The sequence below is a fragment of the Salarias fasciatus genome, chromosome 18 (genome assembly GCF_902148845.1).
Source record: "Salarias fasciatus chromosome 18, fSalaFa1.1, whole genome shotgun sequence".
In the NCBI taxonomy this organism is placed as follows: domain Eukaryota; kingdom Metazoa; phylum Chordata; class Actinopteri; order Blenniiformes; family Blenniidae; genus Salarias; species Salarias fasciatus.
The window spans coordinates 7,634,730-7,650,043 of record NC_043762.1 but is presented as its reverse complement, the minus strand read 5'-3'; the positions used below and the strand labels follow the sequence as shown (position 1 = coordinate 7,650,043).

The 15,314-nt window shown below is 46.2% G+C and overlaps 1 protein-coding gene across 4 annotated transcripts in view; it reads left to right on the top strand.

Annotated features, from left to right (window-relative positions):
* The window catches only part of fgf12a (fibroblast growth factor 12a), a 34,765-nt gene that overhangs the window by 16,783 nt on the left and 2,668 nt on the right, over window positions 1-15,314 (top strand). For all 4 annotated transcript variants that reach the window (XM_030115603.1, XM_030115602.1, XM_030115601.1 and 1 more), the window contains 2 exons: window positions 1,958-2,068; window positions 6,440-6,543. In XM_030115603.1, the coding sequence (XP_029971463.1) occupies window positions 1,958-2,068; window positions 6,440-6,543 (215 nt within the window). The remainder of the gene's footprint in view (window positions 1-1,957; window positions 2,069-6,439; window positions 6,544-15,314) is intronic.

The following is a 15,314-nucleotide window of genomic DNA, read 5'->3' as shown; positions in this document are numbered from 1 at the left end:
TTCGCAAAGCTCTCTTTGCCCCGAGCTAATCCTCGTTTTCACCTGCTCCCATGAAGTGTGCAGCACGCTGGCCCGGAGCCAGAAGTCTCACCCTCCAAGAGCTGGAGCTGGAGTCAGGGCCATCCGAAACAAACCCCCCCCCCCCCCAAAAAAAAAAGATGGTTTCAGGGATTTTATCCGATGCCGGTCGCAGCATCGTGATCACAGCGTTGCTTCATACCAAATGGAGAAACCACTGGCATGTCAGTGTGCGTTAAATGTGATTTTTTTTTTTTTTTTTTTATTTTAAAGAAAGGTTTTCAGATGCTGGAAAATCTGTCACTTTAACAACACTCTCATTGATTTCCTGTTACGGCGTCCTCACTGTAAAGGCCCTCCAGTCGTTTACCTTCTTACAGGATTATGTGGCGCAACAGATGATTCAGACTGTCCGTCATAGTGTTATTGATAACCAACACCTGGTAAGAGTTCAGAAAAAGACTGAAGTGTCTAAGACTGTATGTTTCTTCTTCTTCTTTTTTATTTTTGCTGTAATGTTTTTTTATTTTTGGGCAAATGTGGAGGCTGGTTTGTGTCACAAGAAGACAACTTGCTGTGAATGAAGATTTAGAGACAAGTAAGAAATTATTTAATCTCTATCAACTGTATGAAAATAATTAACCCCTTATCAGGCAAGTGACCATATTTCAGTCTTTTGCTGTTTATCCAATGATGACTAACACAGGATGTAGTTCAGCTGTTGTAGGATTTATGGAATTTCTAAATTTACCATGATGCACTACTGGTTTATTGGTGGAAGGATCGCTTCATTTTGGCTCTTTGCTTTGTTTAAACACGACTCCACTGCTCCAGTTTCATGCATTTCTTTAAAGAATATGGAAATAATAAGATAGAATGAAAATGTTGTGTGAATGTTGCTTTATGTCTGTTTTGATGCACATTTGCAAATTAGATTTACACATTTTGACGACTTCATAGCAGGTCGAGCCTCGGATCCTTGATCTTTTGATCTTGATCACCTTCCTCTCGCCACCAGTAATACCTGCCAGTAACGGAAGAGATGTTTTATCCGTTCTGAATATAAAAACTTACTGACTTGTTCATAATGCTAAGAAATAGTCAATAGTTTGTTGCAACCGTAACTGAGAATTTTGCACCGTATGGAACATCAATGAATGAATAAGACAGCTGTCGTTTCCACTATACCTGTTTCTGCTATGCAAACTGAATAAAACCTGCAAAAAAAAATATTTATTTTCAAGCCAGACAGCTCGACAGGAGGATTGTTACAATTTTAAATGCCATTCAGTAAAATGCTATGACGGCCCATTCTGTTAGCACATTTTTTATCATATTAATGTCACATATGGCACAATTAGATTTAAAATGCACAAACTCATTCCATTGTTGGCAGATGTTACATTAGCAGAGGTTATTACATTATTTTTTTGGCACCAGAATAGTATTTGACAGGAAGGTAATATCAAACTGAAATTGATTCAGTATAAGCTAGAATGATTAAAAAATCTGTTATTTTTGGGTCAAGATAGATCAAATCTTGGCTAAAGACAATTAAAACAAAAGTAAAGCTAACTAATCCTTCAAACGGCGTCACCCCGGTGTTACATTTCCAAGAATTGAAGGAGTGCAGTGTGAAGGGTTAAGCCGTTTTAACGCTGAGAGAGTTGAATTCTGCTGCCACACACCACCTTCCACAGCCAACCTGCTGTATTTGAACTGAACCTACATTACATTCTGTGTTTGTGAAACATTTCTTTGTGACGATTTGAAGAGTATAGCTTCATGTGAAGGTAGAGAAACATTTCAGGTGTTTCGGAGCTGTGTGAGACTGCTGTCCTGACACACTCTTGTTGGGGATGTGGGCTGCGGCTTGTGTGTGTGTGTGTGTGTGTGTGTGTGCGTGCGTGCGTGCTGGCGTGCGTGTTGTGTGTTTCAGAGCCACAGCTGAAAGGCATCGTGACACGACTGTTCAGCCAGCAGGGTTTCTACCTGCAGATGCAGCCGGATGGAACCATCGACGGCAGCAAGGACGAGAACAGCGACAACAGTGAGTGGAGCTTTGTGGAGGCTTCGGCTTCCAGCATCAAACATTTAATGGCTGTGAGTCAGTCCGTTATATAACATATCAGCACATTTCTGATGCTTTATCATGTTCAATTCTTATATAACCCATGCTGTTTGGGCACTCCAAAATTAGTGGAAGATGCCCTCCACCTAATTGGATTATCCATACAGAAATGTTCAGGTTTAAAGCGAACAATTCAACAGATTCCGCTCGGCAGGATGCCCTCCTTTCTGCTGCTGCTGCTGCTGCTTATGCAACAATATGCACACATATAACGGAGTCAAAACCTACTCAAGTGTTTCTGTATTCTCAGTCGGTCCCCTCAAATTTCATATTTCACAGTGTTATAAACGCACTGGAGAAGGAGACGCTATGCTATCTGGTTTTAAATTCAGCAAAAACTAATTCCGTTGTGTTCTAAATAGAGTATTTATAGAGCCTTTAGTAGGACAGCCAAGTAATTCCTCATGATGGCTGCGCTAAGTAAACCTTTTTCTGCTGTGTACACGACATGATTGTAACTGCCACATGGCGTTGATTGATATTTCTCCGGAGCATGTGTGATTATCACAGCACAATTCCCTTCCTGGAAGAAGCCGTGGCGCTGAACCCAGCGCAGCCCTCTGCTTCACGTCCCACGGCCACTTCTTCGCAATATTTCACCTCCCATCGACTTTCCATACTGGACGAGCGGCAGATAAATAGTCCCCGGGGCACAGTCGCGCCCGGTCCGCCCCCCCACAGACACAGCAACAGATAAAACTTGAGTCGGCGGGACGTTTTCCATACATGAATACGTTAGAGTTTCCTATGGAGGATCAAGGAGGAGATATATATCAGCGGAGAATGGCCGTCAGAGCGATAATGATGACACTCCCAGTTTGGAGGGAGGCCAGACAGGTAACCAATCATGACCTTTCTTCTCTAAAACATCCTGCCAATCTCGGGGGAAGGCCGAGCCAAAGCCGCTGGACCGCGGCAGTCATGCGGTGAAAAGAACGCTCCCTCCCCGTCGCTCCTCGCCTCGCATTTTACGAGCAGATATAACGTGACCGAGGACGAAAAAAGGGGGTCACTGCAGAAGAGGAAGACGGTCTCGAACGCGCGGCCGTTCCGCGGTGCTCCGAAGGCGCGGGCCGGTGGGCCTTTTGTTGTATGTATGCGAGGGTTTCCCCACCTCCAGGTAATCCTCCCGTTAAGCCGTCCCGCTGGCCCCGGCCGTGGAGGAATGCGGTGAATTATTCAGCCGCTGCACACTAAAAATACCACCTTCTCCGTTTGTACCCAATGAATAATTCTCTGTGTGAGAAGCCTGAAGCTCGGAGAGAGTCCGGAGGAAGGCGCAGCGCCAGAGCAGAGGCGAGCGGGAGGTGTTGGGGAGAGGAATCCGACGTGTTTTCACAAGGATAAAAACCAGAAGGAGCAAAAAATGCTGAAGAGGTATTGGTATTCAGGTCTCGCACCACCCTATTGATTTCACGGCTGGATTATTAGAATAATAGATTACCCCCACCCTTGAACCACGTCACCTCCTGACCCGCGGCGTCCCGGGCAGCGGCGGATGGATTCCGGTAATTCATTTTCAGGGGGGAGGATCAGTGGAACCGATGGGATTGAGCCGCGTGCGCCGCCTGCATACATACGACCCGACTGCACTCCCAATTCGGCGTTTTATTATTTTCTGTATTTCCGCACGAGATGACGATAAGTCCGGAGACAAGGACACGACTGAACAGAGAAAAATAGTCTCAGAAGGGAAAAATTTATATGAGCAGTACATGCAAAACGGCGTGCAGCTTTAATGGAATCGATGTTTTTCTGAACTGTAAAAACGATTTCAACAGAAACAGTCTCATTTCAGCCTCGTTATGCCGAACAAGTACGTACAATTACCTCGGCTGCAAGCATGACTGACTGGCAGAGCCACGCTCCGCTAACCGCAAGGGCCGCGAAACAGCAATCCATTAATTAACATTCGTGTTCAGATCTGAACAGTTATTAATTTGATTGTCATCAGTTGATCGCCTCCGGTAATTACCTGCACGCTCGGAGGCCGTGAAGAGATAGCGCCGGTTCTGGGACACCTGCCGTATCGGGCTCCATCTCTTCCGCAGGCTCGGGATTTGATTGATGTGCTGGAAAAAGAGTTTTTATGTGCCGTCAAACACTTTTCAGTTCAGGGGCCACAAACAGACCAGTTTGATCTACAGTGGGCCGTATCGGGAAAGTAGAGCCGCAATAACCTTTAAATTTGAACTTTAAGGTTTCTCTTTGCTGCGGTGCAGAGTAAATGTGATGAAAACGTTTCTATTTTCCTGAAAACCAAACCATTTCTACAGAAAACGATGATAATCTCAACATAAAGCAACCTTCTGGTGCATGTTCCAGTTTAATTTTTCTTCAATTTGCTTGGTAGTTTATCCAGATTGGAGCCTGTCTTGGCCCACGGGCCTTATGTTTGACACCCCTGAGCTAAATGCTTATTTACTAATTCGAAATATCTTTTAGTTTTGAGGTCGTAGTGAGGTAGCAGTCATTTCAAGTGAAGAATATGTAGAGTGGAGGAGTATCCGTGCTAATATCCGTCTGGATTTGTGTCATCCGGTTGTGCAGACATGCCCTCTGCATTTGAAATGTGGCTTAATGTCTTTCTAAACCCTTAGTGTAAGGTTTATTTCCCGCTGTGCCAGTCTCCCTCACATAAAATACACTTCCCTGAGCCTACCTGCAGGATCTGCTCGTCGGCGATTAACTCTCCGCTGGAATACCTGTCGCTCAGAGGATTTGGCGTGATTGGCTTGTTTGAACCCGTTTCGCCTGGAAGTCTCCGAAACTCTCAGCCGCTCTCCTTCCTGGGCGACGGCCGGAGATGGGATTGGGGTTATTAAGGAAGAGGGATTGCCTTCAGAACAGTCATCAGGTAGCGTCGGAGCAGTCAGTGCTGCTGTAATTATGGAATCCATCAACGGCTGCATCTGAAGACGGAAAATCCCAACATTTAAAAAGGTAGCAGCGAGTGACAGCTCCCATCAAAACTCCATTTATTTATTTTTTGGCAAGAAAACAAGATCGCTGACAGTATTTTGTAATTATAGCAAGATAGCGTAGTAGCACGACATATTTTATGTCTATTTTTTTTCCCTCTGACTCCTCAAACGGCGCTGGGCTGTGGGCGGTAGCTGTGAAAGACACCGCCGCTCATCAGGAAGACAACAACATGAGCGGCCGATGCCAGGAGGAACAGAGGAGACGAGAAAGAAATGACAGACGAGCTAAAACTGTGAGATTTAGGCTCCATTTACCTGAAAAAAAACTCACACCTTTCGCTCGTTTTGGGTGTCCGCTTAGCGGCGCTCAGAGTCACTGAAAATGCAACTTTTTTGAAAACGCTCTGACTTTGTCTCCATGGAAACGGGCAGCGTGCAGCTTTTCGTTTCTGGACCCGCAGGAGCGTCCGCTGTGTGTCAGCCGCGCCGGCGTCCCCGGGGCAGGTTTGCGCCATTGGCAGGGCGAGAGCAGCACGTCGATATTTATTGAGTGAAATGGAATCTGCCGGGCGGACGCGGCCGCGCTGGCGCGTCTCCTCTCTATCTGACGGCCCCCGCCGGCGCTCGCTCGAACAATCACCGCTGCGAAGCATGCGGTTCACACTCCGCACGGCGTCCTCACACTCACGCCCAGGAGTGCTCAGACTGCACTGTGAGGACGGACGGACTGCAGTCTCACAGCAAGCAGCCGGAGCTCCCTTCGTTTTTTTCTGATTGAAGATTTCTCTTTTCCTCTTTCTTTTTTTTTTTTTTTTTGAGGTCTTTGTGGTTTTTCGGGTGTTCTGCATCAATCAGCGCTCAGTGATAACTCAGTATCATTGAAACCACTCCTGACAGTGAGAGACGTCCGCTGATTATCATTTTAGAGAAGACATAATTACTACATTTCAGAGTTAATCACATAGCTTTTCAGGGCACTTTCATCTCTGAATTAATAAAACATCACATAAACGAGCGCTGCTCGGTTCTTCCCTCTCGGTGTGGGACGTCTTCTTTAGATGTGCGAGTCGCTGCGGGACGCTGAAGGTGCTCTGCCGTCATTTTTGGTGAGCTGTCACCCGAAAGTTTTGGATTCCTACTTTAACATTAATGCCCCGCAGTAAAGTGTGTCAGCGTTCCCTTCGTCCGTGTCCTGTACTCTTCACTTTACTGCTGACGGATGGCCAAAAAACGCTCATCCGACACTGTTGTGTCTGCGAGAGTTAAGTGAAAACTCAATTGTCCTATTCTGTCCTTTCTGTTGTCTGTCTCTGCCTCTTTGTAACGGTCTCCCTCTCTCTCTCGCTCTCTCTCTCGCTCTCTGCAGCCTTGTTTAATCTTATTCCTGTGGGTCTGAGAGTGGTGGCCATCCAGGGGGTGAAGAGCGGCTTCTACATCGCCATGAATGGAGAGGGCATGCTCTACAGCTCGGTAAGCCATCTGTAATCTCCGGCTGTGCGTGGGTCGGCTGTGCGTCTGCCTGTGTTTCCAGGGTGCTGCGTTTATCCAACCACACACACACACACACACACGCACGCACACACACACACACACGTTTCACATCAGGTTCAGCTCGTTATGATGCAGCCATAAACACAAAATCCTGCTGACTTTTTGTGTCTTTTTGATTCAACTTTCATCCTCGTCTGTGTTCAAAAGTTCTGCTGTCATAGAGAGAAAAAAAAAAACACACACACACACACATACACACTGTTGAGAAAATATCTTTCTTCAAATCACCGCAACACAAGCTGTGTAAAGCTTTTAACTCTTGTCACATCAGACACATGAGAGAATTTGGCTGCAGCCTTGAAGAAAGTAAAGTTTCTCAGCTCAGACCTCTAATGGGAGGCAGCCTGATCAGACGAACCTCCTCAACAGTCCTGCTCACGCTTTGCTTTCCGGCTTTAGCAAGAAGGTGCCGTCGTCTTAAAGAAGCGTAGAATGGATGTAAAGCACAGCTGTCAAACTCATTTCAGTTCAAAGTCCAGATTTCATCTCGACCAGTAAAATAATGCCATACTAACCTATAAATTTGAGCGAGTTTGATAGCAGCCAGGTAGCTAGCATACATGCTAGCAGCACCAATATCTCAGCTCGGCTCTCAGTCTGCAGCTCTTACGAAATTTGGTTTAAAAGTAATCCATTTTTTCTTTGAAATTTTGCCAATTTACTTGGGAGTTTGGCCAGATTGGAGCCTCTTACCAGCTGGTTTTGACCCACGGGCCTTATGTTTGACAACCCTACTGTAAATGAACCAAACTCTTTCGCTTCAGGAAAATTAGTTTCAAAGGGAAACAGTAAACGAGCCAAAGAGAAAAGGGATGGAGGTTTAAGACAGAGATAACCGAGGCGGGAAGATGTCCCAGCTGACACGGTTATATAACCTCCAGTCTTACGGTTTGTAATCCAGTTACAGATAGCTACTGCTACTGAGGGAAGAACGCTGGGAAAAAGAAAAAAAAAAAAGTCTGCATAATCCATAAACCTGTGGTGAGGGACACAGTGCAAGCGGCCAGATATCCATCATGAAGGACTGACTGGACACAAACTGCCCATCAAACTCTGCCTCTCTTAAAACACTCGTAAAAGGTTTGAAGGACGCAGTGAAGCCACAGTCTGCTTTATTGCAGTATATATTGATGAGGGAGTCACTTTAGAGCGAGACGGAGAAACAGAACCTCAACGCGACGTTTCAGACAGATGAGTTCCGACGAGGAGGTTCGGGGTTCAGTGAACGCTGCTGTGACTCAGCCAGATAAACGGATTCATTCACAACAAGCACACACTCGTCTTCCTCGGGGCGAGCCTTCGCCCGCAGGTCTGCAGCTAATTGCACCTTAATCGAGCCCAGACAGCAATCTTTGGATTTATCCGACTGACCTCCACTGCAGGGACACTTTTCAACCCTCGTCCTCACACACACACACACACACACACACACACACACTCTCCCTCCGTGAACTCGTGGTTTGCGTCAGTGCACGGGTTCATTATTAGTTTGAAGTGATTCAGTGCTTCGGGGTCAAGTGGCGGCTTTCAGCTTGTCAAACGCGGCCGTCCTCGAATCATTCAAACCGTCACTTTCATGGGCTGCGGGAGCAAAGCGCTGACCTTTCCGTCGCTCCATCACAGGTAGAGCGGAGGTTCGGTGGAAGTCGAGACATTTCGTCAGCTGGAAGCGATGACGGAGCATTTTAATTTGAAGCCCTGGGTTGAACGCCCCCTCCGGCCATATGGATGCGGTCTGGTTTGGCGAGGAACTGGCATTTGGAAGCAGATCGTGGGCGTTTCAGCTTCATCGCAGGGAGGATCTCCAGCTTTTGAAGACGCTGAATGCTCATAAATAGACTGATTAACATTCGAGCCGCTGGATGAAAGCACAGATAGCCCCCTTTTCACTCGAGCACCCATTATTTACTCATTTAATTTGCCCGTGCAGATGATGTTTGATAGGCACTGTGAGGATCCTTGAAAAGGCTGCAAGACGGGATGTTTCTGCTCTTTATTCACACTTTGATGAGCGGCTCTCAGAGTGCGATCTCGTCTATATAAAGCCTTTCGCTCCCATCTTTCACACTTTACTCACAGTTTTGTTGATGTATGTTTTTTTCTCCTCCACCTCCTTCATCGCACGGTTCTGCCTTTTCGAACTTTAAAATGTCTCACAGCTTGTTTGGTTGTCTCGTTTTGTCTTCTGCGAGCAGAGACGTCTCTCTCGCTCTCTCCCTCGCCCCCCTGGGACATAATTACTGAGGGATATCCTCCTCCTCCTCCTCCTCCTCCTCCTCCTCCTCCCACTGGTTGGAGGTGGAGCTGAGACGAGCTTTGTCTTGGCGGCGTTTGAGTTGCTCCTCAGAAGTTGGAGCGTCGGTGTTTGATCTCCGCGTCTCGGTTCGTCCTCCTGTTCGCGGTTATGGCGGCTCCGGGCGGATGTCTGACTGGGAGCTGGTGTTGGGAGAGCGAGCGAGGTGATGGCGCTCATGTGGAGTGTTTAGAGATAAAGTGCGTGGAGGGGGGGGGGTTCGGGGGGTTGGGGGGGGCGGAGCTCCGACAATGAAGAGTTCCCTCCATTATTTATAACACTCAATATGACCTACTTTACTGCACCGCAGCAACCAATCCTCTATCTGTCTGCCTGTCTATCTATCTATCTATCTATCTATCTATCTATCTATCTAAACAGAAAAACATCTACAGATACTTTTCAGAGAGGGCTACTTCTGTATTAATAGGATGTTGAAACGTTACTCGGTGGGAAGTTTTCACCTCCAAGTTGTGAATTTTAGAGTTTATGAAGCTCTGCAGTTGATCGTTGCAATTCAAAACCTCCGCATGGATGAAATTAGCTTTAAAAAGTCAATTTTAAGGATTAATTTTTTTTTTTCCTGTTTAAACCCACCAAATGTTGCGCTGTAACTCAGGGAATTCAGCAGTTTTTAATCCAGAATGAATGTGCTTACATTTCTGCAGACTTATGCTTGTGCATTTATCTAGAGGTACAGATGTTAATTGAAATTTCCCACCTTCAGCGTCAGATCTGTGTTTTTTTTTCTTTAACTTTCCAGTCCCCACTTGCTTCAAAACGCATAATAAGAGACACTTTAAGTGCAGCTTAAGGTTCAGGGCTGTATGGGTGATATGTAATGACGCTCATTTATAGCTTTAGTCTTTGTTCATATCTGATTTCAGAGCTCGGTTTATTTTTTGTTGTATTCTGTGGCTTCATGCTGATCTCAGTCTGTGTCTCACTCCTTGAACATTAAGAACAAAACCCTGATCTTCGAATGAGTTTTGGAAGAGCTTCTCTTCCACAGCGACGCGGAAACAAAGATAAACAGAAAGAGTTCACGGACGGAACGAGCGAGGAAGCCGGTATCTCAGTTTAAGTGTGTCTAGACAATCCCCGACCTGAGCCTCTGCAGGAATGATAAGAAGCTCTCGGGGAGATCCGCGGCCGGCCGGGGATTGTCACGCAGACCAAACCCCTGTGACCCGCCGGCGGCTCGGGCTCCGGTTTAAACGGAGGTCCTCCTTCGTCCTCCGTGTCTTCATCCAGAGTCAAAACAGGAGGCTGGTCGTCAGCTGGAGCCGCTCGCCTGGAGTTTTCAGAGCTGATTTGGATTCCGAATGCATCCATCTCACTTCTGTCTGCAGCCTACTTTCACATCCATTACAGCTTGTTCTCCCTCTTTGTGTAGCATTTTACAATCCCCACAAAAACACACACACACACACACACACACGCTAACACACACACTCCGTCACCTGGCAACACAGATAGTCAGTTCAGCTGGTTCGCGCTTTAATTCCAGGCACTTTCATTCAGCGCCGTTCAGTTCTAAACATAAATCAGTGTGAGACAAATTCAATTCAGTTTGGTGCCATTCAATTCAAACTCAATAAGCTTCAGCGACGTTCACTTCAACCCAGTTCTGTTCCAAATCACTCCATTCACGACGGTTCTGGATTCGAGGCCGTTTCATTTAATTTAGTTAGGTTTTGTTCATTTTTGGTTTGTGTGTGTGTGTGTGTGTGTGTGTGAGTGTGTGTGTTTAGAAGATGGATGGCTTTTGGGGATCATAAAACAACAGCAGTTATGTTCCGTTTCAGTAATTCACTTCTTCATTTTGTCCCGTTCCTGAACCATATCCCGGAATCGAGGCCATTTATCCAGTTTAGTTCTTCATTTCACCTTAATTTAACCAGATAAGTCATTAACAATGATAAAATTAAGAATGATAACCTGATAAATGGGATGATTTATTTCAGTTTCATTCATTCAGATTCATTCAGAGCCTTTCCTCCTCGGAGGAGGAGTTGCCGTCTTATTATCGTCGTCATTTTCTAAATATATTCACCTATTTGAATCAGTTGCATTTCTTGATTGTTGCCAGTCGTTTTAGGTAAAAACAACATTGTGGAGTGGAAACAAAGTACTGAGCTAGCAGAGCCCACTTCAATAATCAGCATCTTGCTTTTACAATCAGTCACAAATCCAAATGGAAAATCCTTTTTGACTCAGGCCTCCTGGACTCTTATCCAGGTATTTTAGTTCTATAATACTTGTTAGCATGACCATGCTCAAGGACATCATATTTATTGATACTTTCGTTCATTTTTGGAATAGGAGAGACAGATGGATTCATCCTATCATCGGGATAAAACATTTTAGCACAAGTTCATAAGAATGCAAGATTTCATGTCAAAATAAAGTCATGACAGAATGAAATAATCCAACATTTATAGATTATGGATAAGCAAGCCTGTGAAGGGTAAAGTTAGTGGGTGAGGGCTGATAGTTTATCATATCACACCCACACGCTGTACAGAACGGCGTTTGGTGGTAATGAGCGGCTTGTGCAGGGTTACTGCAGGAAGATGAAGTGCGTTTGAGGCGGCGGCGTCCGTCGGCGGGAGAGAAGGCGTCTCCGGAGCTGTCGGCTCGTTTGCATGAGAGGTTATGGAAGTGAAGAACAATGTTATCACATCCTTCAACACTGGTGGGCAAGGGGGTCGCGCTTTATGGGAGAGAGCCGAGAAAGGTTAACTGCATCTCTGTCCACACAAACACACACACACACACACACACACACACACACACACACACACACACAAGCTGCATAATTACTCCCGATTACCTCAGGCGGTTGAAGCAAGAATAAAAACATAACCTGATATGAAAAGCAGAGGTGGACTGAGCCGATACCCGGCAGGGAGCAGTCCAGGTGTCGCCGCCTCAGTTTTCATAACGATGCACATTTTTTTTTTGTCTGCTTTTAGCGATGGGAAGGGTGTCCGCCTCTCGGCGGGGGGTCAGGCGGGTTACTCCAAACACTCGGCTTCCTGTTAAGCTGTTGATTCAGTCGGGATTACAAGAGGACTCCGGGAACAGAAGCCTCCTGCTGGGCTGTCGGGGGCTATTAGCTTTGTGAAGTAATTTGGAGCTCAGCCCTCAAGAGCTTTGTGTAGTGAAATCAATTCTCCTTACGGAACCCGGCCCGTCTGAGAGTTCAGGTTATATATGTGTATTATTTTTAGGGCTTGTAATTTTCCCAAGCAAGCAGCTTTGAGAAATAATTGGAAGTCCTGTGGTGAGCTGTCGCTACATCCCGACAGGAGAGGTTTTTTCAGATGTGAAATAATGAAAGCCCTGAGTTGTTCTTGTGCATCGTTAAGGAAACTGAAGGTGCTCGTTTAATGACTGACATTTTCTTGCATCTGTCCCAGAGCAGCAGCCACCTGAGCGCGATTATGAAATAATATGTCAAGGTAGAGGAATATTACAGTGATGCTTCCCTCTGATGTTTCTTTTTTTCCCTCCAGTGGTGCAGTGGAGCGGGGCTTTTCTGTATATTTGGAGCACGTGCAGATGCATGTGTGACACAAAGCTCAGTCACATATTCCAGCAGGGCGCTGCATGCAAAAAAAAAACAGCAATAAGCATAGAAAAATAAGAGCATATCAACTGACTGTGATTAAACAGGGATTTAATAATATTGTCACTGAAATATTAGTTGATTTACGCTCTAAGTATTTGAATTATGACTGTTTCTCACTTTAGTTTTGCAGCCACTTGTGGTCAACATATTGAGGGATTCTAAAATTGACAGTTTTGATATAATAGAGTAGGGACGCATTGATACCAATCCCAGTATCAGGTGTATTGGCCTTTATTAATCAATCTGAACTGACAGAACTGAATAAGCAGAACTAACAATACTACATAATACTCAGCACTCGCACAACCACAAAGCTTTAAATTGAGACGGGAAGATTTCGCCATGTTAGTTGTTGTGATGATGAACTGGCGGCCATAGTGGAGCTGACTGGCTCCCTGAACAGGTTGAAGCAGCACTGAAGATGGATGGATGGAGTAATTAATCCCAAACCAGGTGAAACCTCGCTGTCAGCCTGCAGTTTAATGTCCCGGGCGAACCTTTGTCTTTATTTGCGTTTCGCTCTTTATTTACACCCCTAATGGCGACGTGTGAGTACATAGTCTCACGTGCTGAATATCACTAACAAGTCCCACATTTCTCCTTCGGATCGCCACAGAATATTAAAAAGCGTCCCAGTAATTAGTTTGCTGTCTGTGCGCGCAGCCGGTTAGCCTTGAAATGTGGAGAATAAAAACAGTTTCTGAGGCAGGAGCAACATTAATTGATGGTGTAGTCCGGGCAGAGGCGGCGTCGAGGGGGGCAGCGCTGCTGGGCCGCATTTTAATGTGTGACGGCATGTGTGTGTGTTGCACAGAGATGTGCACACGTGCGCGCTTGCAGATGTGTATTTTTTTTTTTTTTTTTTTTTTTTTGCGTTTTCCCCCCGGCCCTCTGTGTGTGTGTTTCCCTCGGTTCATGTCCATTAAGGCGCGCTCGTTAATCACTGGAGACGCCGACCCTGTCTCTTCACCTCGTATTTCTACTCAGTCATCCACAAACAGGGCGCTCTGTCAAACACTTCAAAGTCACTTACATTCCACCCCTATCGTTCCCGAGCCGCCGCCGCCGGGGCGATTTCCCAACCGCTCCCAGCCTTTTCCCGCGGACAGTAACAGAGCGGCGTCCTTGTGGAGAGGTTTGGAGGGGAGAGGCTGGCGGTGAGGGGCGGGGTCCCGGGCCGCGGCCTGGTATTTCTGCAGGTGTTTATGCGAGGAAAAGGACGAACCCCTCCGCCGCGTGATGTATCACTGTCTGCCCGACACACGTGTTCACACACACACACGCACACACACACACACACTCATCGTGACCTCCGGCGCCCCGCGGCCAGAGAAGAGTCGGCCGTCTGACATCCGTTCGGCGTCCAGCTCTCCGCAGAGCTCGTCCTCCCTCCCGCTGACCGGAGCGACGCTCCCACGCCAGGCGGCGGTCATGTGACCTCACCTTGCCCGAGTCCTTTTCCACAGCCTGCTGAGCGCCGTGGGCTCTTATAAATGAGCGGCCGGGCGCACGCTGACTCATTCCTGCGAGCGCAGACGTCGATACACACACCATTTAACCTGCACACACACTGTGCCTCATTTCGCACGACCGCGGCGCGCCGTGCGAGCGGCGACACAAATACACATAACATTTCACCCTCCGTCAGGCAACTGAGGCAACTTCATCAAATACATCTCCGACACTCTACTTGGAAATTTGTGTTTATGATATAAACCGTGCACTTCCATTTGTTCAATGCAACTAGAAAGACGTTTAATTTTTTAGAAATGGCAAAAACACATTATATTGTAGGATAATAGCACTTTGACGTACAGAGAAAGGATGTCCCCCCTCGATCAGGAATATGGTTAAAATAAGGACATTTTAATGTGAATAATCTAAAATCAAATCAGCTGTCTGTAATAGTGTGAATTCAGAGTTGGGCGGTGCAGCGTTTCATCTCACAAACAGTTAAAACTAACTTTAAACAGACGATGCAGGGGAAGTTTGGAGGAAAAGATTAAAGTTAAAGCTCCATAATCTACAGGGTCTGAGTGCTTTAAGCACTTAAATGTTGCAGACTGTCTGTCGTCGCCGTCGTTGGCATCTGGGCTCCATGTAGAACATGTCTTACGGGTCCAGGACGATTGCTCCCGTTCTAAAGTTGAGCCGTAATCAGCTGTGGCTGTAATCAGGTGCTGCAGTAATCAGGGGTTATAGAGCCATAGCAGCTCTAATCAGAGCTGAAGTGGCAACCCTAAAAACGACACCGCAGGGGGTGCTCTACTTGTGCAATCTATCTCTGAACAAAAAGGAAAAAAAAAACAAAAAAAAACACATGAGCGAGTGCTTCAGATCTGTCGATGCAAATCTGAATTCCTGCAGCTCAGAAACGGTGAAGGAAGATATCAACCTCTGCAAAATAAGAAAGCAAGAATCTGGTTGCTTCTCAGAGCAAAAAGCGTTTCTTAAAAACTAAAATGGATAACAGGTGCACGTTGTGATTGGTGAAGTTAAACATCCATGAGTGCAAAAGTTGTGAGGAATTCAACACTTGGTAAAAAAAAAAAAAAAAAAGATGAGGCTCAGTCAAAAGCAGAGAATCTTCCCACGATGAGAAGGATCAAAAGCACAGATTCACCATCTCCTTAAGGAGTACAGTGATGAAACTACAGTCTCACTTTAACACAGCGGAACGTGACAGAAGGGAGGAGAGAGATCAAGATACAGCGGGGGGAAAAAAAAACAACAAAAGGGAAACGGTTCAAATAAGTGGCT